This window comes from Lytechinus variegatus, chromosome 4 (genome assembly GCF_018143015.1).
Source record: "Lytechinus variegatus isolate NC3 chromosome 4, Lvar_3.0, whole genome shotgun sequence".
Taxonomy (NCBI): Eukaryota; Metazoa; Echinodermata; class Echinoidea; order Temnopleuroida; family Toxopneustidae; genus Lytechinus; species Lytechinus variegatus.
The window spans coordinates 23,642,176-23,666,937 of NC_054743.1; the positions used below are offsets into that span (position 1 = coordinate 23,642,176).

Consider the following 24,762-nt stretch of genomic DNA (forward strand, 5'->3'; position numbering starts at 1 on the left):
AGATTTTAAGGTATTATATGAAAGTGAATTCGATGAGCTACCATGGACAGGTGACAATGTTTACGACTTTACTGAAAAAAGTTGGGCGCCCCTCCCCATCCATATTCTCTTTACTCCGTAGCCATTTCAAATGGGTAAAGTTTTTTATTTAGACACAAAAATTGTAAAGTAAATCCTAGAAGAGTTGAGTTAACAGTGCCTGTGAGTGTCCATGTTGGCAGAGTCTAAATTTCCACCGGAATATTGATATTGTATCCACACTTCCTGAACTTCCTTCATAACACACTGTTCAAGGACGCGAGATATCAACATGAAACCCATTTTAATAACGATGCCTCCTCCAGTCTTGTTATTTTTAATAATACCGGTGTGTTGGCTCAGTTGGTAGAGCGTCCGTCTCACAACCGAAAGTCGGGCTGCGTCCAGCCGGCCGCATCAGAGGTTAAGATAAGAGTTGCTGCTACCCTGTTTGGTGTTCATCAATTTAACAGGTAGAGATAAGTCGATCTGGAGCTGCACAGTGGCTGCCGAGCCAACGATTAATTGGGCAAAAACAATTTTCAGAGTATTTCTATTTCAGATATCATTTCAATGATAAAATATAGATATTCATTTTTTTTTCATTTTTCATAAGTATAATATGGATGTCACACTGTTCAAGGAAACTCATAATCAGGAAATAGTTTTAATCAGGAAATAGTTTTCTGTTGTTGTAGTCTATTCTAAGATATTTTCGGTACAACGGGAATTAAAGTTGTGGAAAAAGATTTTTTTTCATAATTTTGAGCTTTCAAGTTCTTGTTACTTCATTCAAGAATAATATACAGTGTGTCCAAGAAAAGAAAAGAAGCCAAAATTTACCAAAGCTGTATCATAACCTAATCACAAATATGACAGATAAATGACCTATCATTGTAAAGCTTACAGTCTCCTTTTCATCTGAGTTTATGACTGAAATTATGGATATGCAAGGATTACTTTAAAAAGAACAGAGCTTTGCATATTTCTTGGTTATTTGGTTTTATTGGGGTCTCAAATTAAAGGGCAAATCAACTTCTAAGACACATGCTTTTCTTTTGGAAGGTCAGATACTTAGCCATGGTGGAGTTGGACGATCTGAGAGTACGACCAACTGCTAGTTGGCCAAGTGGATGCAAATCGCTGATATTAATTCATCAACACATACTTCTATGGGATGTGAAGGAGGTATGACCTTTGACAGGGCCAGATATCAGGCCCCACACATAACATAAAATAAAATCATGGAAAAGCAACATCGGGTAATTTCAGCGAACAAAAAGACTATTTCATGACGTAACTACAAAGTTTCGTCAGTATGCATTATAACCCTTATGAGACATTTTTTGTGATTAAATTACCAGATTAAATTAAGAAGCATTGTCAGGCTAATTTTATAAGAAAATGTATTTTATCAGTGAAATTACACTGCTTCGATCAGTGTGTGTTCTGTACTCTTCAAGATATATTTCAATCCAAATAGGATATTGATACATGATAGAATAAGGTATTGAAAGTGCCCTTTGACAAATACATATTTCTTCGAGAAAAACACAGAAATAAAGTTGCCTGAAGAATAAGGCAGGATAATGAGGAATCCAACGAGGAATTGCACTTTTCTAGCTTTGGTTCTCAGAACGGACTTCGGCAGAGAGGGCAAGAAGACTGCGTACTAGTACTGAACCATTTGTACTGTGGAGAAAACAGAGAAAAGGGAATAATCATCTTTAGATAATTCTTTGACTCACTGACAAAACACAGCAACAAATTTGGCAATTTCTCACAAAAAAGGAAGTGTAATTCATATATGCATAAATGCTTTAATATCATGAAGGCCTACCCTTTTTAGAGGAAAAGAATTTTTTAAATAAAAAGAGAATGACATGGAGAAATAGGATAGATGGCAAAATTAGGAGAGTGAACAGGTGGAAAACGATTAAGTGATACCATTAAAGAATTAGGAAAGAACACAGTAAATATCAGAAAGATACCATGTGAATAAATTTTGACATGTTTGGCTTTCCATAATTTGAGCACGAAGCTAGACCACAGTCTAAGTTAAACCCGAGTTCAGAATACTGGCCATAGAGACTGGGAGCCGACTTACCAAACATGCTGAGTGGAAGCGCTTCTTGCAAGTCTTACAAGTAAGTTTTGGTAGGGAGCAGTTTCCACCATGGATTACAGAGAAACAGATCATACAGTCTTCAATGCCCTCAAAACGTTTGTCTGCGTTGATCCTCCATAGGTTCAATCCTTCCATAATAGATCCATTCTAAATGGAAATAAAAAAAAATCAAATTAAAATAACTTTCCTTGATTCTGATTGGCTGAGAGGCACTGTTACTATGGTAACTGTCAGTTTATGAAACGCTCCGCAGATCTGACAATTTGTCAGATGACAAGTGTTGATGAAAAGTCCACCAGAATTGCCAGGAATGACCTGAGTAAACAAAGATTTGGAGAGTCTAGCCATCAGACACACAATATCTTTTTTCCAACCTGATGGGTGTTTCATACAGCAGTTTGTATGCCAAGAGCGACTGAAAGAGCAACTGGTGATCCTTTCTAATGGTAAATGTTATACACAAAAATGTTCATTGGCGATGGTTTAACGCGTAGGAAAGTTTCACCAGTCGTTCTTTAAGTCACTCTTAAGTTACAAATAGCTTTATGAAACAGCCCCCTGACCTAGTCTGAAAAGGTGGGGGTTTTGGAAAGTTGCTCGAAAAGTTATGCGCAACTTTATGAACGACTGGAACATGCTCTTAGATGATAAGTCAGCTACATTGGGATCATTTAGCACAGGAAAAGGTCACCAGTCGTGCATAAAGTCATTTGTAACTTCGGAACAGCTTTGTGAAACATCTGGTCACCAGAGTGCTCCTACACAACTGAATTGAACTGAGCCAAATACTCATGATGAGCTCCTAATCAACTGACAACACCCACGTGAAAATAGTCCAATTTAGTTTTCAATAGTTTATAGATGCCTCATTCCTCACAAAAACGAGCCAGAACATTTGGAATCCAGGTGGAATACAAAACTTGTGTCTAGATGTGATATGCTTTCAGGATGTCAAGAACAATACCTGTTTAAAACTATGCATAGAATTTGAAACATTTATTACAGGGGAGCATTTCATCAACATGTGTGTCCTGACGAGTGGTCGAAACTGACAACATTGATTGATTTTGGAGCTGTTACTGGGGTAACTGTCGGATAATACGGGCCCAAATAAGCAAGACACAAAGCCTGGTGTTCGATCGTAGAGCTTATTTTACAACTGACTGCACTGATCATTACATTGTGTAATCAATCAAAATATATTAAATGCATGATTAGAGTGTGTATATCACTGGATCCAGGACAATTTGCGTGTGAAACCCTACCCTTAACAAGTATTGAAAACAAAACGATACTCTTGGCAAATATTCCCTGAAATGAACCCCTAAACAAGTACAGGAATGTTTTATTGTTCCGGGCCCTTCGGTCGTCGGCTTTACAGTAGTTTGGTTTAGTACGATCCCACCTTCTGCACCTCACGCAAATCGGACTCTAAACACGAAGTGTTGGGGCAAAAAGGACATCCTTTATAAAACATTTTAATTTTGTTTCATCATCCCGCAAATTTGACCCTAAACACGTAATTTTCCTAGCGAAATAGATACCCTATTTTCATTATTTTTGTGTTTTTGACACCCTTATCACGTTACATATGTAACGTGCCCTATCGTGAAAAAGACATCCTTTTCACGTGTTTTTTTGGTCGCGCATGGTATCCACTCGTCAATTTAAGTGGCCCCCCTGGGGGTACACCTTGCAACTCAAACACTTTGGTTTCTCTAATTGTCATTACAAACTCCCTGGACAGTTGTGTGGGTTTTTTTTCTTTAAATTTTCAGCAAAACTGTTATTTCTTCTCTTTAGATTGGTATGTTCTGTTATTAGAGATCTCCACAATGTCTTATCAATTTGCTTTTCTTCTTGAAAAGACATTACAATGATGGCAGCTCTTAACTAAAAATGAGGTTCTCACACTTTTTTTTTATGATCCCATAAAGTTCTGTAGATTTTGCTGGTATCACAAAATACAAGTCATGGTTTCTGATCTCTTTTTAAGGGGGGGGGAGATGCTGATTCGTCCGTGTCATAGGAGCCATGACTTGAAAGCTCACCAGTTGAGATAATTGATCTATTAAAACCATGTTTAATAATAATAATAATAATATTCCGCATTTATATAGCGCTTAATACATCGGAACGACGTCTCTAAGCGCTTTACAGACATTACCCCGGTCATCAGATCCTTGCATGCCCGCATACAATATATGCACCTTCTCCACTCCCTGGGGAGTATTCCAACAACAGTTCCAAGACTCAATTGCTAGGCATACTACATATAGACTTTCACATCCTACCGGGTACCCATTTAACACCTGGGTGGAGAGTGGCAAAGTGTGGATTAACGCCTTGCCAAAGGACGCTAGGCCATGGTGGGATTCGAACACACGACCCTCTGATTACAAGGCGAAAGTCAGAACCGCTACACCACGACGCTTCCATGCTTAATGTTAAATTACACCCAGCAGACACCAGAAAGATGCTTTAAAGTAACTGTTTTTGAAACTCAATAGAATCCAGTGTAATAAAAGAAATAGCTGTAATGAACCTGAGCACGTACAGACAATTGTCAAATATTGGGCAACCCCATGGGGGTGAGTTGTTTATGCCAATAAAAATAATGCTGAAAATCTCATCACAATCGGATGTGAAATAAGAACATCAGGACTTTTTGAGTTGGGCTTATTTTCACAAAAGGGTATACAAAGAAGGAACCAGTGACATATTAGTATTTTATTAAAGATGGCACCTTTCAAATTTGTGCTCTTTGTTATCAATGAAAATATCATTTGATACCTCTGTTAAAGGTGACATCATCAGCTCTAATACTGACTAGGATGTAAAACAAAAATTTCAAAAGCCACATTTCTATCATTTAATATCCAATTTTGATAGCATTGACCGCGTATAGACTGATTTTTCTCAATTGATTCAAATGAATTTGTTGCTGGGGTGGACTTGACCTACAGTGTATAATGAACTGTGTCACATTGATATAAAATAGCAATTATTGTCAGCACTGCAATGCTACATTGCATTCAGAAGCAGCCAACCAGATAAGGCGTTGCCAAATAGCCAAGTGGATGACGGGCAATGGAGGTGTCTGGTTCTCATTGTTGTTGGTCGTGGGAGTTGTGAGGAACAAAGGGTTTCATGGATACCTTTTATTGAACAAAAGCTGTGAGGAGTTTGCTGCGCAAAACTGACGATCGGTCTACGTACCCCCTTGATCGTTAAGTCTATTCAATTCATTTAGTCTATATGGTTCTAAGAAAACTGTTTATGAACAAAATTTTCACTTTACAAAACAATCAAAGTAGAACACCTCTGGCAAAAGCGGAGCCTATAGTCTCGCTCTGCTATGCAGGCGAGACAAAGGGGCAGTTCCATAAAATATGTATGTCCTACCCCCTATATGTGGGACCTTCATTAAATTTTCTGTCTCTGATTTTCTGTTCTTTTGACAGTCTGTAATGTTGTCAAAGAACCATGACTTGGTCAGTTAATGAAGCGAGGTAAGACTTGAGAAAAATGGGGGTCGGACGTACAAAAAGGTTTATGGAATTGCCCAAAAATGAAAATATCAGACAAAGGGGAAATTATATGGGTATGAAAATGAAACTGTTTGAAGACAGCACAAAATAATGTAAGGTGAAACCCTGTTGAGTCCATGTCTCTTACACTAGAATTGCGGAAGTGTTAAGATATCATAATAAATAATTTATCTCTTTGGTTTCATTCATACCCTACCACTCTAAGGAAATAACTCTTAAAGGGGAAGTTCACCCTGACAAAATGTTTGTTGTAAAAATACCATAAAAAATAATATAAAATAATGGTGAAGAATTAAAAAAATTCATGAAAGAATAGTTATTAGAATTCAAAGTTTTTGATATGTGACATCATAAAAGATCAGCGGCCCCATATGTTATGGAATATAAAATGCATGAATTTTAATTTTTTAATGGTTCATGATGACAAAAAAATAAACATTTACAAAGTTTTGAGAAAGAGATATTTCATTGCTTTTTTTGATTCACAATACATGGAAAGGTGCTTGCATTAATGTCACAAATAAAAATTTAAACTTCTAAAAACTTTTAAAAAAATGGATTTTCCTCAATCCTTCACTAATACTATTTATTGTTTTATCTGCTATTTCTACAATAAACATTTTTTGTGAAGGTGAACTTCCCCTTTGATCACTGCCTTTGCTTGACAGAAGGTCAATTAAATCACTATGAGTCACGCATAAATGAATGACGAACCACATGATGGGTAACCTAAAAACTGCAACATGTGACGATTAGAAGAGAGGTGCGTTCAGCCATTTTCCTACAAGAATTACGTTTTCAAAGACATAAGCCCAAGTTAACAAAAATGGTTTTGAAAACCGTTGGTTGAACCCATGGTTTAAGCAGATTTCCTGTAAAAATTACGCTGAATTTACCATGTGTATAAAAATGTCAATGCACTTTTGTCTCACATTGAAACTTGTTGCCATGGCTGAGCAAGCTGTTTTATTAATGAGTCCACTGTTTTGAACAGAGGACTCATTAATTCAATAGAGGTTTCATGAATGAAAAAGCTTCACTACTCAACCATGGCAAAAGGCATCAATTTTAACTAAATGTGACAAAGGAGAGCATCAGCATTGGAAATTTTTTAATACACATTCAATTAGGCGTAATTATGCAGGACTATCGGCATACATCGCAGGTTCAACGGACAGTTTCAAAACCATCTTTGTGAATCCCAGCCAATTAATTTAAACATTCAATTTGTTTAAGTGGTAGGCCTCAAAATAAATGTCTTTCAAAATATGAAAAAAATGAAAAGATGCAATGAACACAATTGTGCAGAACTAAACATACTAAAAACTGACTGAACACATTGAGGATCTGATGGTTCTATGGTGTAGTTTGCTTCTGGTTTAGACATGCATTGATGCAATCCACATTGACCTACATAAACCGAGGTATTGTGTCCACGTATGTCCACAAATGAGGCAGACTCTACATAAATCAATAGAATGCTGTCCCTTTGGTGACATTTTGATTAAAATTTTGTGTAACTTCATCAATTTTCATTGTAAATCACTTCTATTCCAAATCTAACAATGAGACCAAAGCATATTAAACCAGATGTTCTAATTAGAATGAGATGGCCCAATTTGTATTTAATCAAATATCATGTAGATGTTATGGTATGAGACTTTCTGATTTTCTCCATTCAAACTACAACTTACAATGCAGTATGGTCACATTCTTTACGGGTCTCAAAAGGGGTTATTTTCTAAATTCTAACCTAACAATATTACACAATAACTCCAAGGAAATTGTATGAGTGAGCACTGAAAATACAGAGCTGCAATTTACTTCACTCCAATAATCACAAAAAGACTGGGGATATAAATGAAGCCTTTTATACATCAATGAACATGAATTGGAGTAGTTTTTATTAAAAAAGGGTAGACGTGTATTTCTAGAATTAAGCCAGTTGAGTGCATTAAAAACCAAACAATGAATGGAGGGAGGAGGGCATTGCTGAGGACTTTAATACCATGGTCACATTTGCTCTACGGCTGCCGTACGGTGGCCGTAGATACCTGAATTCGAGAGATTTCTGCGGCGGCCGCAGAAAATCTACGGTGGCCGCAGGGTCGACGTACGGCGGATTCCTACTTTTTACAGGCCGTAGGGGTGGCCGTAGAATTTTAACGCGGAGTTATAACACTTTTTCTTTTCTACGCTCGCCGTAGAAATCAGACTAGCCGTAGGCATGGCGTAGAACGCTCTACGGCGGCCGTACGTCGAGCGTACGGTGGCCGTGCGGCTGCCCTCTTGTTTTTCTTCCCTCCTTTCCCCTTCTCCTTTTGTGTTATCTGCTCGGGAGCCACCAGGCGCGTATTTAGAATTTTGCAACTCGGGGGCCCGACCTATAATTTTGGCCCATATGCATGTGTACTTTTCGAACAAAAAATGACGACCCCTCCTCGTCAGGCAAACAGGTGGCTTAAATGCATGTTGAATTATCTTATTTCATAATCACATGAAAAAGGGCAAGTGCAGACCACTTTTTTTAAAGCAAAGTATCCATAAATAGGATGTAATACCACTTTTTTTAAGAACAAATGTGACCAGGAAGCACAGATATTGCATTTTCACCAGGGGCTAAATTGGGTAAATTATGACCTTATTATTATTATTGTTATCATCATTATCATCATGTTCAGTTAAATGCTAATTTTTGTTGTTTCCTATATAGGGTGTAGTTCTTACTTAAGACTAATGCGTTTATTAACATCTTAACTTTATTCCTACAAACAAGTTAACATGTTTAAGTCAAAATAAATAATGCGAACGCGATTTTTAGCTTGTGTATAGACCTGAAAATAGAATATTCTGATAAATTTTGTAAGCATGAGCAGGATGGGTATTTATCTATCTGTCAGGGCGAGCTGAAAATTGTTTATATTCCAAAATGATCCAAAGTTTGGAAATTCTAAGCATTATTGGTAATCATGAACAGGATCGGTACTTACAAATTATTCGACGCGAGCTCCAAGCGCGAGCTGAATTCCGTTCCAAAACTGGACATTCTACGCAATTTAGGAATTCATTAACAGGATGTCCATCAAACTAATTATTCGATGCGAGCGCGACGTGCGAATCACCCCAAAGGTCGAATTTGTCCCCCCCTTCCTAGGTCGAAGATTACTGATCGTATAATATTCAGATCAGTGTCAAACATTAATTTGGCGACCCCCCCTTCCTAGGTCGAACATTAATTTGGTGCCCCCGCACTTTTATTACTCCCCCTTTCTCCTTTTCCCTTCTTCTTTTTTACTTATCTCTTTCTTTTCTCCCTTTTCCGTTTCTCTTCTTTCCCCCTCCTTTTTTTTATCTGCCTTTTCTTTCCCTTTCTTCCCTCCCTCTTTTTGGCGCCCCCTTTTTGCCTACTCAAGGGCCCAGACCCCGAAAACCCACCCACTCCCTCCCGCCCAGATTACGTGTATGGGCGTGGTGCGAAACTGTGAAAATTTCTGAAATGAAATGTCTAATGTAAAATATCATGATGAGTGTGAAAAGCAATTCATGGTATACTCACTGTATAGTCCCCCTGCGGCCGCCGTGAGGGCGCCTTGCGGCCACCTCGCGTCTGCCGTAGAATTTGTCAAAAACCTACGGCCAGCGCAGGGTCGCCCTAGGGCGACCGTACGTCATGATTTCAAGGACTTACGTCAGCCGCAGATTTTTTTCTCCATAAATTAAAAAATACGCCGTGCGGCGACCGTAACATATGTGACCGCTAAAGTAAGTGGCCGTGGAAATTCTGAGGCGACCGTAGAATTACTACTTGCCGTAGAAATTTTAGAATCTACGGCAGCCGTAGCAAATGTGACCAAGGTATAAACGGGCGGAATCAGATTCACGCCAAGTAATGACAAGAAATCAAATACCATGAAAATATTACATTAAAAATCTGTGAAGTTTGATTGGTTGGGCTTCATCGAAATAAGAGGCCATTTTCAAACTTAAAGGAGAATGAAACCATTGGAACAAGATAGCTTGTGTGAAAACAGAAAAATCAAAGAAACAGATCAACAAAAGTTTGAGAAAAATCGGACAAATAATGAGAAAGTTATGAGCATTTGAATATTGCAATCACTAATGCTACGGAGATAGCAAATTGACAATGCAACAAAGATGTGTGATGTCACTTGTGAACAACTCTCCCCATTACTTTAGTATATATTTCACTTGAATTGCCTCTTTTATCACATCTATCCATAGATCATGTGTTCTTTCTACATGAGGGCATGTAATACATATTTTTTAAGAATACATCATGGATAGAGAGTTTGTATCATCATAGGAAAAAGCAAAAAGAGACATTTTGAGGGTATTTTATAGTCCACCGAAGGGAAAGTTGTTCATCAGTGACATCACACATCCTTGTCGCATTGCCAATTGGAGGATCTCCATAGCATTAGTGATTGCAATATTCAAATGCTCATAACTTTCTCATTATTTGTCTGATTTTTCTCAAACTTTCTTTATTCTTATTCTTTGATTTTTCTGTTTTTACACAGGCCTATTTGTTCCAAAGGTTTCATTCCCCTTTAAAATGGAGAAACACAAATGTGTAAAAAAAAATACCATTCTGAAAGTCTCAGACAGGGGCTGCAAAATGATTTTCAAAGTGGAGTAGCCTACACTGTAGGAGGGGCCGGTCATGCAAGAAATCACAATTAGGTGTTGATCTTGGCATTGTTTTGTGTGAAAAAAATGTGGGTGGGGGTGACCCCCAGTTTTATCTTTTAATAAATTTGAAATTAGAAATTGAATGTTAAGTTTTGTCTTTAGATTTACTCTAGTGTTAATAGTGAATCTATTATCATGTATTCTGTACAAGTAGTGGCACTACAAAACTAAATTCCATACACATAAATGTACTACCAAGAAGCTTTTTGATTCAAACTCCCCTTACTTTATTAGCTGTTTAATGGCGATTATTTTTTGCCGGATCAAACAGGTCCACAAGTTCTGCATTCAGAAAATTCAAATTGTGATTCTGATAGTACTACTTCCAAAACACATCATCCCTCTATAAAATCCATCAAATATTATACAGACTTCCATCAATATAACTCGTTCTCACTCTGAATTCACTATCCCTTTAAGCAGTCCGCTCCTTGTATGTTTAAATCTACTGGTACTCGAATATAATCTTATGTAATTTCCAGCACTTAATCTAATTAAAACCCAAAACAAAATTTAAATATAGGAGTTACATGTACATGTACCTATGCTACACCAAATAATCACAATACATAACACACAATTTCTTTTTTTGACCCCCTTCCAGCTTCCCTGTAGGTTAAGTGTATTTTCCTTTTTCAATTCAAATAATAGGGTTATTACATTGCTATATGTACATGTACTTTTATGTATTATGTACTGGTGTCCCTTTTATCAAGCGATTATGCTTTTATTAAAGGGCATCCAATAAACTGAACTGCATATCTGTTTATGTACAATCTAATTAACTTTTTATCGGTTTGAGTTTAATAACTGACAGAAAAGTGTGTGTGAAAAAGCCTGGATTCCTCCCCAAACCCACACCCTCTCAACATCATAATTTATATACAATGTAGTACATTCATATCTTACAAATGAATCCAATTGTGTTTCATGCTAGTCTGCGGGCACAGACCCTTGTTTTTTGCAATTTTGCATACTGTATAATACAGAGTCTGAAGTAGTGAGACTAGTTTCACTATGTACGATACTATGGATGGCTCTACCAAGTTATTTGACACAGACACAGTCTTGGAGTATAGTCTTCACTCTAGACCCGTTATTGGTTGTTCGTGTCAACTATGAGTCTGTGCTTGCAGGCTAGTCTCGTGCATGTGTGCTCTTTCAATTTAAAGTTACTTTTTGTGTTGAACATACTGGCTGCCAATAATATTTTTGTTATTTTCATGGAAAAAAAATCACAATTAGATGAATAAGAACCTCTAGATTATTGAAAGGATAATCAATATAAGTGAACTCTACAGATTCCTTGTAAAACCTCACGTGCCAATTGCAAAATTCCACACTGCAAAGATTTGTACGTTAAGGGAAGTTGTCTACCAAATATAATTGCACTAATGACACAAATTTTGAGAGGACCGAACGAGTCACGACAACACTTTTTAGGATATTATTTAAAATAAGAAGTGAGTGATGAGTTACATGTAAGTGCTAATTAAAGTGAATGACTCAAAGACTTGTAGCTTTTTGCCATTCATGGGCTCTCCTTTTAAGAAATGGTCTTAGAAGTTATTTGAAATCAGTAGCTTAAAGGGGACTATTCTCCGAAGAGGTATTCAAATCAATAATTTAAAGGTCAAGTCCACCCCTGAAAAATATTGATTTGAATAAAGAGAGGAAAATCAAACTAGCATAACGCTAAAAATTTCATCAAAATCGGATGTAAAATAAGAAAGTTATGGTGTTTTTAATAAAGTTTCGCTTATTTTTCACAAAACAGTGATATGCACAATTCAGTGTCATTGCAAATGAGTCAGTTGATGATGTCCATCACTCACTATTTTTTTTGTTTTGTATTGTTTGAATTATACAATATTTCATTTTTTACAGATTTGACAATAGGGACCAAGTTGACTGAACCATATAGTTTTAAACGATGCTAATTCCACATGTTCAGGGAGGAATTAATCGTTGTTTCCCTTGAAAATGAGGAGAAAATTAGAATATTTCAAATTTCGCATAATAAAAAATTAAAATACAAAAGAAATAGTGAGTGGATGATGTCATCAGTCTCATTTGCATACCAACCAAGATGTGCATATAACTGTTTTGTGAAATTAAGTGAAACTTTAAAATGTCATAACTTTCTTATTAAACATCCGATTTTGATGAAATTTTCAGTGTTATGCTTGTTGGATTTTTCTCTTTTTATTCCAATCAACTTTTTGTTGGGTTGGACTTGTCCTTTAATGATATCATAAAATGATGATATGGATCATGATATCAAATGATTGGCTAATTATCTATCATGTGACCAATTCTATAAACCAGTCATGGTTTTGAAACGAGGATGGTTTATCAAATAACAAGGATCCATGTCGCACATATCATTTTGCTCAGGCATCAACAATTACAAACACATGTTACCTTAAAATGCTTCAAATGGCAGAAGTGTTCCAGAAGTATATCGAGAGTGTATTCATTACTCATGATTTTGATGTGTAAAAGTTATATCATGTTGGATGGTCAAGAATGGGATACCAGGTCCACATTGCACAGAAGTTAGTATTATGGTAATTTTGCCTTCCAATGGTAATTACCATGGTGACATGATAACCCAACAACCAATCAAAATCAAGGATTTCATGAAAGATACCATTTGATGAGATGACAAAGTTACATGATATGATATAAGATAAGATGATGAAATATGACATGATATGATATGATATAAGATAAAACAATATAACATAATAGAGCGGGGGTTTCGGATTCCGGTATTACCCGGGTTCGATTCCCAAGTTGTGCACTAGTGCCCTTTGGTAAGGCATTTATCCCCATTACCAGGTCCCTCGGAGAGGACCTTAAGCCGTTGGTCCCCTGGTTGCTTACTCACAGGCATTTGTGCTTTTTTAGCAGTCAGGTAAAAAACCTTGGTATAACCTCGGTATGATATTACATACTATAACAGTAACTCTTATGTAATGGGCCAAGAAAATAGGGAAAAAAGCATCGCCTTTTGACATGCATCAGGGACTTTGCATTCATTGGAGTAAAATCAGATTAATGAACAGAAGGCTAAAAAAAGCAATACATAACGGCAACGAAAAACATGGATGCTAGATAATGAGCTGTGATTGGTTGTAAAGTCAGTGCAACAAGTAACAAGCGTTCCTCAGTTTAAATTGAATCTTGAAAAAACATTGGTACATCCACCCCCTCAAGTACAGTCCATACACCAGAGAGATGATTATTTCCTGCAGGGGCAAGTCAAGGACAACTTTAAGCCTAAAATCGAAAGTAAACATCGAAAGAGAGTAAATATGATTTTACTGTCTCTCATGACTGTCATTTTGATCCTTGACAGATTATCAAACGAGTACGATGCACATGCATGTTTGTTTATGAGCATGCAAGCAATTACAAAAACAAGTGGAACGTCTCTGGCAGTCTCGCCTGCATTACGCAATTCGATATAGCGGCAGTCGTGCCTTTGAAAACAGCTATATTGTAATGAAGAAGAAAACACTAATATGACAATAAAATATTATGTCCATTGACCCAAAATGACCTTTGAGCATGATCATGTGACATAAGACATGTGCAAAACAATCATTCATACTTGATTACCACTACATCTATGTCGAAGAACATGAGCTAGATCTATATCCATAAACTTGTTAAGTTATGATGCCAACTTAGCACATACTCCCAACACGACCAGAGTTCATTGACCCTAAATGACCTTTGACCTTGGTCATGTGAGCTGAAACCCAAGGAGGATGTTCAACAATACTTGATTACCCTTAAGTCCAAGTTTCATAAACTAGGTCCATATACTTTCTAATTTATGATGACATTTCAAAAACTTAACCTTGGTTAAGATTTAAACGTTGATGACGCCGCCGTCGGAAAAGCGGCGCCCATATTCTCGCTCTGTTATGCAGGCGAGACAAAAACCAAAAAACAAAAACATATAAATGGTATGAAACTGATGACATGACAAACTCAACTAAGACAAAACACTGAACAAATAGCATCCCATATCAAATACAGGTGTGCAAGCACATTCTTTTTTATTCTATCAATCATGGCAATATTTCTCATGTCTACATCCAAAATCTGGAAAGAGCAAACATCATTAATTAAAGTTGTGTTCGACCTGAAATCATTCAAATGGTTAATTTCCACTGGTCTGCCACTACTTTGCTCTCCCATTTTGTCTATTCCCACATCAGGATATCATCATGCCTCCATCCACAAGTTCATGAAAGGGACTCAGACTGGAAAAAGCCAAACCTCAATCTCCTCACAGATTATAAATGCTTTCCCACAGTAGTTCATGACTACTCTAATCATTTTTTTTCTTTCTATTTAATAATGATCGTAATATGGCTGTAATTCGTTTTGCTCACAAATGACAGTTGAGTTACATCACACTTTGTTAGTCTGCATGAATTTTAACAAGCCAAATTACATTTCTCTTATGTAAATGTACAAAATAGAAGTTATGACCTGTTAGATAGTTAGGCTATTTATATAGTTTTTGTAAGTATTTATAATCTTTCATGTGGTTTTCACCACTTTTGAAGCATGCTTGCCACACTGTATGATACTGTAAATTCATGTTTAGCATAGCCAAGGTTTAGAACATCTTCATACTGTTATACATTTGTATTTTAGTGTTGTTGTTGTTGTTTTTTTGTACACTGTATTCTGTATTATTATCATATGTTTGTATACATTATTTTCTTTTGTATCATTATCATGTCATGTAAATGTGTTGTACTCTCATACCCCAGAAGGGGGTCGTAAGAATAAATAAATTCTATTCTATTCTAATGTATTGTAAAAATGATAAATTTGGCAAAAAATGCATTGGATAAAAAATTTAATTTTAAAAAAAGACTTTAAGAAACAAGAAAAAGACCAAAAAAATTAAAGAAAGATTATTTGAATGATCGTCTGCAGAATATAATCAAGAAACACAAGGTTCTTGAGAGGAATGATTTTACATGTAATGTACAAGTAGCTGTTCAGCTGACCTCACTACATAAAAGTTTCAAAGAGAACATGACCTTCATAAAAAAAAATAATTTCCGTAAGTTTTTGAGAACCCTGCTTTTTTACTCATTCTGGAGACTCCAATATCCCCTATTATTTTGTATAATAACATGGAGTACTACTGATTCATCTAGATAGGTCATATCGTCCATTTCACATCTTTAAACTTAAATTGACAGAGGCATTACATAAGGTCCGTTTGAAGCAAGTCTGTATTTCAGTTACCAACTATTGTATATGAAATTTACTAATTCATTCATTCATTTATTTATTCATTTATTTCATTTCATTTCATTTATCGGTTTCTGCAACACTTTTTCATAAACACATGAACAAAGAAAATACAATAATAATATACATACAGTTGTCCTCAAAATTATTCATACCCCTTGTGGAAAAACATTCTTTGGTAGATTCTTTACTTGTAAAAGCTATTATGATGTAACTTTCTTTGTATCTTTTGTCTGCTTGTTGCTATGCATGATTTGACATATGAGCTGGCAAGTCTTCATTAGCATAATAATAGATAGGGTCGAAAGTTATTTTTTGCACTTGTTCAGAATTATTCATACCCTTGCCAATACCTAAACAAAAATGTCCTTTTATGACAATGCGCATTATTTTTACTGTCTGGGAATGTGCTATTCTTTGTTCTTATAGTTATTTCAAGATGTTCCAATGAATTAAATACCCTCTTTGTTAAACAAGCCATTGAACAATGATGGAAAATAGCATCTTTCTTAAAGGGTATAAATAGAGGAAAGCATTCTGGATATTCTCAGTCTCTGATAATCATGGCCAAGAAGAAGGAGCTCAGTGAGGACCTACGGCAACGTCTTGTGAATGCCCACATTGAGGGAAAAGGTTACAAGGCCATTTCAAAGCAGTATGATGTCCCTGTGGCAACAGTCCAGAGCGGAATCAAGAAGCACAAGAGGTACAACACTGTGAAGAACCTTAGTGGGCGTGGCAGGAAGTGCAAGGTGTCCCCTAAACTTGCCAGGAAAATCTGCAGAGAGGTCAACAACAACCCCCGGACCACAACCAAGGCCCTACTTGAAACGCTTGACCGGGCAGGGACGAAGGTGTCCCGGTCCACCATCGAGCGAGTCTTGCACAAAGGAGGTCTCCATGGACGCAGGCCTCGGAAGACACCGTTGCTCAGGAAGAAACACCGGAAGGCTCGACTGGCCTTTGCTAGAGGTCATCTGAAGCAAAATCCAAGCTTTTGGTCAACCATCCTGTGGTCTGATGAGACGAAGTTGGAGGTATTTGGCCATATGGATGTTGAATACGTCTGGAGGAAGAAAGGGGAAGCATACAATCCAAAGAACACTGTGCCAACTGTCAAGCATGGTGGTGGGCACATAATGCTATGGGGATGTTTCTCTTCCAGTGGCACAGGGAACCTCGCTAGAGTCAAAGGAATCATGAAAAAGGAGGATTACATCCAGATCCTTGATGATAACTTGAAGGAATCTGCCGAAAAACTCCAGCTTGGCCCCAACTGGAAGTTCCAACAAGACAATGACCCAAAGCATACCGCCAAGCTGGTGAGGAAATGGTTCAAGGACCATGATGTCAACGTCCTAGAATGGCCAAGTCAGAGTCCTGACCTGAATCCGATCGAGAACTTGTGGCGAGACCTGAAAGTCAGTGATGGCAAGGAACCCGACCAACCTGACCCAGCTTGAGGCCTACGCCAAGGAAGAATGGGCCAACATCCCGCAGGAGACGTGCAGGAAGCTTGTGGACACTTACAGGAATCGTCTAGAAGCAGTCGTAAAGAACAAAGGCTGTGCTATTGACTATTAATGAAAGACATTGGACTCAGAAAACCTAGGGTATGAATAATTTTGAACATGACATTGTTTGAATATCTATGAATAAAATACCCCTGAAAAGAGAAATTTCTTGAATTGTGCATTGTTGTTATTCTTTCATTAGTAGGTCACACATAAATCTTAGAGAAACTTGATAAAATGCATTCATTTCATCACAAACATGAAAAATCACAAATATCAACAAGGGTATGAATAATTTTGAGGACGACTGTATAACTGACAAGCAAACATTGAACATAATTGCATTTTCTATAATACGTATCGATTTTTAGAAGGTTGCAGGTGTTTCCACTATAAGCTAAGCTTGACTGCGTGGCAACCCCAGAAAACAATTATTATTATTCATCCAACGTATCTTAACGTAAGGGTGCAGGTGCGAAATGGTGGAGGGGGGGGCGCTTGGTCCTCACAATGTATTTTTATTTTGATTCTTGGTTGTTTGTTTTTTTTTTTATTTATTTATTTATTTATTTATTCACGTCCATTAAAATACATTGATCATACAAAAAAACATAAAAAACAAGAAAACAAAGACACATAGCAAGATGCAAGATAGATTTTAAAAAGGGCTAAGATTGTATAAGGATAATTACAGTACATGTATAAAAAATGAACATGAAATGGGAAACTGCAAAAGAACAAAGCAAATGTTCTGTCGAGGCAGTCCCTATGGACCGTAAAATATAAAATTCAAGACTTGTACTGATAAAATAAACATATAATAATTAGGAAATGGAAATATGATGGGATAAATTAAATTAAGATGTTTGATGGTTGAAAAGAAAGTTTTTCAACTTGGATTTAAAAGAATTTAAGTATGAGATTTGTTTGATATTTCGGGGAAGAGAATTCCAAATGCAAGGTCCTTTGAATTTAAAAGAAAAGGAAGATGCTGCATTTTTACATTCTTCAACATAATAATTTTCAGGATTTCTAGTGTTATAACTGTGCATCAATATTTTACTTTTGATCATTGAGGCAAGATTACACGGCACTTTATTTTGTTTATGTTTAAAAACCATTAATGCTACACAATATTGATTCAATTGATATACATTCAGGAAATTAAGTTTTTTAAAAAGTGGTTTTGAGGGAGCATTAAAATCAGACATGCAACATATTCTAACAATCTTCTTTTGCAATTTGAACAACCCAATGAGCCTGGTGGGATATGTGTTCGCCCAGACAGTGTTACAATACATTAAATAAGGCAAAATCATCGAGTTGTACAGTAAAATCAAAATATACTGTGGCAAGAAATGGCGCAGTTTGCTGATGACACCAACATTCCTTGATATTCTATTTGATATGACTCGTATATGTTCGTTCCATGTTAAATGTTGGTCAATAACAACCCCTAGGAAATTTGTAGATTGCACACGTTTTATGACAACATTATTCATTTTGATGATTAAATTATTTGATAAGTCATCTGTAATAAAACTTTGCTTGTAACTAAAATAAATGAAACTGGACTTCGATGTGTTAAGTGACAACTTATTACAATTAAACCATTGTGAGACGTATTGTAATTCATCGTTCATAGTTTTCTTTAAGTTGTTAAAATTTTCATCACTACATAGAATATTGGTGTCATCAGCAAAAAGAATAAATTTCAGTTTATTAGAACAATTAATCAAATCATTTATGTACAATAAAAACAATAACGGCCCCAAAATTGAGCCCTGAGGCACACCACATTTGACTCTCTTTGGGTCTGACAAAACACCACTGTAAAAAGTTATCTGAGTTCTATCTTTCAAATAATCTTTAAACCATTTCAATACCGTACCTCGTATTCCATATATTTTTAGTTTTTTTAACATAATTGCATGATCAATAGAATCAAACGCTTTGCTTAGATCTAAAAATAAACCAACAGTATGCAATTTCTTATTTAATGAACATATTAAATAATTATGAAAGTCAACGAGAGCCATTTCAGTGGATACGTTTTTTCTAAAACCATACTGGCAAGAATTCAATATTGCATGTTTCGTTAAAAAGATTTCTAGACGATTATAAACAATTTTCTCAAGAATTTTAGAAAAAAATGGTAGTACAGATATTGGTCTATAATTTCCTATAATATTCATATCATCCTTTTTATGTATTGGTGTAATTTTAGCAATTTTCAACTCCGATGGAATTTTTCCAGTACATAAAGAAAGATTAAAAATATGTACAAGTGGTTTCAAAATTAAGGCCGATATCTCTTTTAAAACACATGGATTAAAATTATCGATACCACAGCTATTAGTGCTTTTAAGTGATTGTACAATTTTGAAAATTTCAGATTCATTAACAGGAGTAAAAAATAGTGACGATTCATTCAATCGAGGCAAGAATTTATAAAAATCATTTTCATCACCTCGTGGAATATTATTGCACATATTTGGACCAATATTAATAAAAAATTCATTAAAGTGATTGGCAATTATGTTAGAATCATAAATATCTTGATCATTTATCTTGAAATATGTTGGAAGAGATTTTTTTGACTTACCAAATAGTTCTTTGACCACAGACCAAGTTTGCCTGATATCACCTTTTGTCTTTTTGAATTTATGAGCAAAATAATTTCTTCGTGCTTGATTCCTTAGTTTATTCACCTTATTACGGGCTTCATGATATTTTGTTTTATTTGAAAATGACCTAACTTTACAATATCTTTTATATAGCTTATTCTTATTTTGAATTAATTTTAATAATTCAAAATTCAACCAAGGTTTTCTGCATTTTTGTTTACTTTTCTTTTTGACTAATGTAAAGCTTTTATTGTAATAGAAGGCAAACTTAGTTTTAAACTTCTTGTAAGCAATCTCTACATCATCACAATGAATAATGCTTGTCCACTCTTCCCTGATCAAATCTGATTTCAAATTATCAATAGTATTATCATTAATCAATTGCTTTTTTACATTCTGTACATGTTTATACGTATTGAATAAGGTATGATTTGTAATTTGAAAAATTGGCAAGTGGTCAGTGACATCATGATAAAAAATTCCAGAGGTGATGAATGAATTGATATTGTTGGTAAATATATTATCTATTAGTGTCGCACTAAGAGCTGAAATGCGAGTGGGCTTATCAATTAACGGTAAAAGCTGTGATGAATATAATACCTGTAAAAAATCAACACTGTATTTATAAGTACATTTAGAAATATCAATATTAAAATCCCCCATAATGTATACGAGTTTATTTTCTTTAATAAGTTCCTGAATACATTTATCAAATTCAGTAATAAAACCGTCAATTTTGCTCTTTGGTTGCCTGTACATGATTCTAACAATAATGTTTTTCCCTGATTGAACTATAATTTCGATAAATAACATATCAGTGCCATCATGATCAATATGTATATCATTTCTGATTTTGAAATTTAATGTATTTAAAACTAATAATGCTACTCCTCCTCCCCTACCATCATTGCGATCGGAATGTACAAATGAATATCCTTCTAGGTTAAAAAGCATTGGAGTTTTACAATGAATCCATTTAACTGGCTGACAGAGAAACCATATACAGAAAATGAAAAAGATAATGAAGATATAAAATCAACTATTTCACAAAAGTTCTTATTCAAACTGCGCGCATTAAAATGTAAGATACTAAAATCGTTATCAAATGTATCAGATAAAAGCTTGAAATCAGCTTCAAGATAATATTTACACTCATTCATCTCTTCCTGTAGATCACAATCTTCAATGTTGCATATGTTATTTTCATGTTTTCTGTCAAAAATACTTTCTAGGTCATTAATATCAATGTTCGCAGCAGATTTGTGAAATAGAAGAGTATCCATAAATTCATCATTGTTTAGATTATAGAAAGGAAATGCAGAATTAAGGCAAGAAGGACATTCCATGCAAATATCTATTTTACTACACATAAATAAATTGTGAAATACTTAATGTAAATCCATTCCCATCGAGAGATGAATAACATAGAAAAAATAGAAGACATGTAAAAAAGCATCATTGAGTTAATTTGTAACAGATCATAAAAAACAACAAAAAAAAACAAAACAAGCAAACAAACAAACAAGATAAATAGAACAGTTAGTGATCAGTTCGCAAGGAAAAATAAATACAATTATTTGGTTATATGGTGAATAAGTATCCTTCCAGGGAAAACAAAATTTTGAGGATTATTCAGTCGGACTTACAGCTCACTTTGCTTCTAGTTCTTATTTGTTGAGTGATTCTACTTGTTCGATGCTATGAATTACTCGTTTCAGATGCTTACCATCGCCATCAGTCTCTGTCAGTAACGCGATGATGCGACCATCTGCACTCCAGGCGTCCATGACAACAGGACCAGCTCTTTTGGCGCGATTAAGAAGTTCTTGATTTCTTTGCGTCAAGTCCTCTACCAGAGATTTCTTCATTCCTTTCAGTTTTCTCCGATGAGCTAGTACCTCTTGTCTTTTCCGATATGACTTAAATTTGATGATGATCCCTCTTGGTGTAACTTTTCCTCCTGTCTCCTCCTTACGCTTCCCTACTCTGTGGCTTCTCTCTATATCATCAAGAGTGAGATCAACCTTTAATACGCCTGTAACTAAGTCCATTACTATTTTGTCAGTGTTTTCACCTTTCCTTTCAGTGCATCCGAATAGCCTCAAACAGTTTCTTCTAGAGTATTGCTCCTGTTTGTTTGTCAAGTTATCAAGTCTCTGTATTTGTGTTTGTTGGATTTCTATCTTTTCTTTCAGCTTTGAGATTTCCTTAGACTTACTCTCATTGGAATTCTGTAAATCAAAGATTTCAGCCTTTTGCTTTTCTATTGCGACTTCTATTTCATTCATCCTTTTGTTAACCGATTCTTCAACAAGGCTTGTAAAGCGATCATTTTGTAGAATGTCTTTCACAATGTCTTGTATCAATGCTGAGTTAACAATTTGTTCTTTTGCTCGTGCTCTAGTGATCGGTGCCTCATTGTCAGCCATGGTTGCTAAGAAGTGTAACAATAGACTGCTGAATAATTGGTCTCCTGAAGATAGCACTAATGAATAGAATTCGTCTCCTGAAGATAGCACTGGTGAATCCAGTACATTATCTAAAGATAACACCGATGAATAGACTATGTAGACAATGTAGTTGTGACACAAACAAAGAAGCACAGAGTTCACTAGAGTACATGCATGTAGGCTACTAAAGCTGGACAAAATCAGGTAGAAACCACATCAAACTGAGCAAATGGGACTGAAGTACAAAACATGGACTCCAAAATGGTTGAAAGCCAATTTGTATTTCACTGATAATAGTCAGCAGAAGTGGCTTCGAAATAGAACATTTACCTGGAAGGTAAAGTCATTCACACACTTCTACATACTTAAGTATGATCCACGAAATATATGATAGAAAATTGAAATTTAGTCCTTCCTTCTGAGAATGTCAGCACAAATCAGCACAAGTCACCAACATATCAACATAATAATATCTGGAAATTATGTGTTTCATTAGATAAAGAGAAAGAGCAATTTTAGGATTAACTCTGTGAATATTTATTCAATAATATTGTTTTAATACCTTTTTTAAAGGGAGAAATGAATCTTAACTGTTTGAGTGAATCTGGCAATGTATTCCATGTCAGGCCCATGATGTCCAAGTGTTTTATGTGCTAATAGTGTTCTAGGATTAAGTGAATATTCTGACATGTCCGTGTTGGGTATGAATATTTTTGAAAAGAAATCGGTAAACACAGGAGGAAGCAGTTTGTAATGATATTTATACATACAAATAGCTATTTGTATAGTAATTATATCATATATCTTATACGTTTTAGACGATAAAGGGGATCAGTGTGTGAAAGATATGTTGATTTTGTGCAGATCCTAACACTTTTCTTTTGTAATAAAAGTAAATGTTCAAGGTTAGTTTTACTACAGTTTCCCCAAATAATGTTACAATAATTAATATATGGTAGTATCAATGCATTGTATACCATTAAAAGGGAATGCTCTGGCAAAAAATACTTTGTATAATATTCTAGATCTTTTAGCCATTGATGAGGATATATTGCTATAAATGTGTTATTTATTTATTTACATACACATATTTATCTCAATATGGTCCCAATGATACCAGCATATTGCTGGTATCTAATAAATTTATCTAATAAAATGAATACTATAACAATTCAATTTTGCATGTAACTGATCAAATGTACAATGTGTAAGTGATATTTCATACATATAATAATATTTCATATCAAAATATGATCATTTAGAGATATACATTGCATATACATGTAGTTGAAAATAAATGCAGTACATGTAATTATTTTCAAGCTGACTCTCGTTATTTTCCCTATATTGTGTACACTAATAAACAATTTGTTTATTAAAGCAAAAGGTAATTAACTAGTTGGCTGAAACCAATCGGGTGATTAGTATATTCAGGCAAGAACCGCGGATGATGACAAACGAATGGTGCAACCATGGAAACGGTAATACACAAGAAGTCCCATCATACTAGATGGATGCCATCCAATACCGCATAAATTCATTATCAAAATGGAATTGAATCGACCGCTGTTAACTTTTGAGCCGTTAAATCCTTATCGAAATACGACACGGTTAGCTTAGTGTTGACTTTCAGGTTGGAAAGGGTTTTCTTTTCTTTTTCATCATCAACTGGATGTTTTAATCAAAGCCTGCCTAACATTCTCTAAAGATTTACTTTTGAGAATTATGTTGGATTACCATCATAAAAATCAAATCTCATTAAAGTGTATTGACCGTTACAATTGCTTTTATGTGAAAATTTAACTTCAATGATTGACCACATTGAGCATCATCTTTTAGTAATTTTATGTTTCATTCTTACTTAAAAGCTAATTGGAATAAAAAAAATCAAATCTCATTTCCTACACTGTACTTCAAAATTGTTTTTAAAAATAAGCAAATCGTTCCTCATCTTTTAAGTGTACACTTCACTCATTACCGGTACACACAAAAACGTTTTCTGATGATTTCTTTTTTAATTTTATCTGATTTCAATTTTTCAAATCAATTATCTTGTCTTTTTTGTCATAAGATATGATAGTATAAATGTAAATAGTAGTCTGAAAGAAGAATACTTTTCTTTATCCATATCAAAATGTCTAAATGATGATAAATGAAAGCTTATTCAAATGAAAGAAAATCCTTTTGTGTTTACTTCCAGTTCTTGTACTTGTTCTTTGGATTTTGTGTTTAATATTTAAATGATTGTAACTTTGAAGTAGTCGAAACATCACAGTCATCTTCCAATACCTGTAACAGAAATCTGGATACTTGTACATGCAGATATGTGAAATCCATATTAAATATATTAGTGGTGAAATATCTCAGTTTATGCATATTTGAAATTGACATTATTTCAATTCCAATACTTGTTATTTCACTTTTCAAAACAAAATAAATCATTACTAAAAAATAAATGGAGATGAAACG

At 35.1% G+C, this 24,762-nt stretch overlaps 1 protein-coding gene across 1 annotated transcript in view; it reads right to left on the reverse strand.

The window, feature by feature from the left end:
* Positions 1–460: 460 nt before the first annotated feature.
* LOC121413658 (E3 ubiquitin-protein ligase listerin-like) overlaps positions 461–24,762 on the reverse strand; it is a 70,224-nt gene continuing 45,922 nt past the window's right edge. Inside the window, exons 31-32 of the mRNA XM_041606571.1 lie at positions 2,126–2,293; positions 461–1,710 (exon numbers count right to left, since the gene is read on the reverse strand). Of these exons, the coding sequence (XP_041462505.1) occupies positions 1,651–1,710; positions 2,126–2,293 (228 nt within the window). The 3' untranslated portion in view covers positions 461–1,650. The remainder of the gene's footprint in view (positions 1,711–2,125; positions 2,294–24,762) is intronic.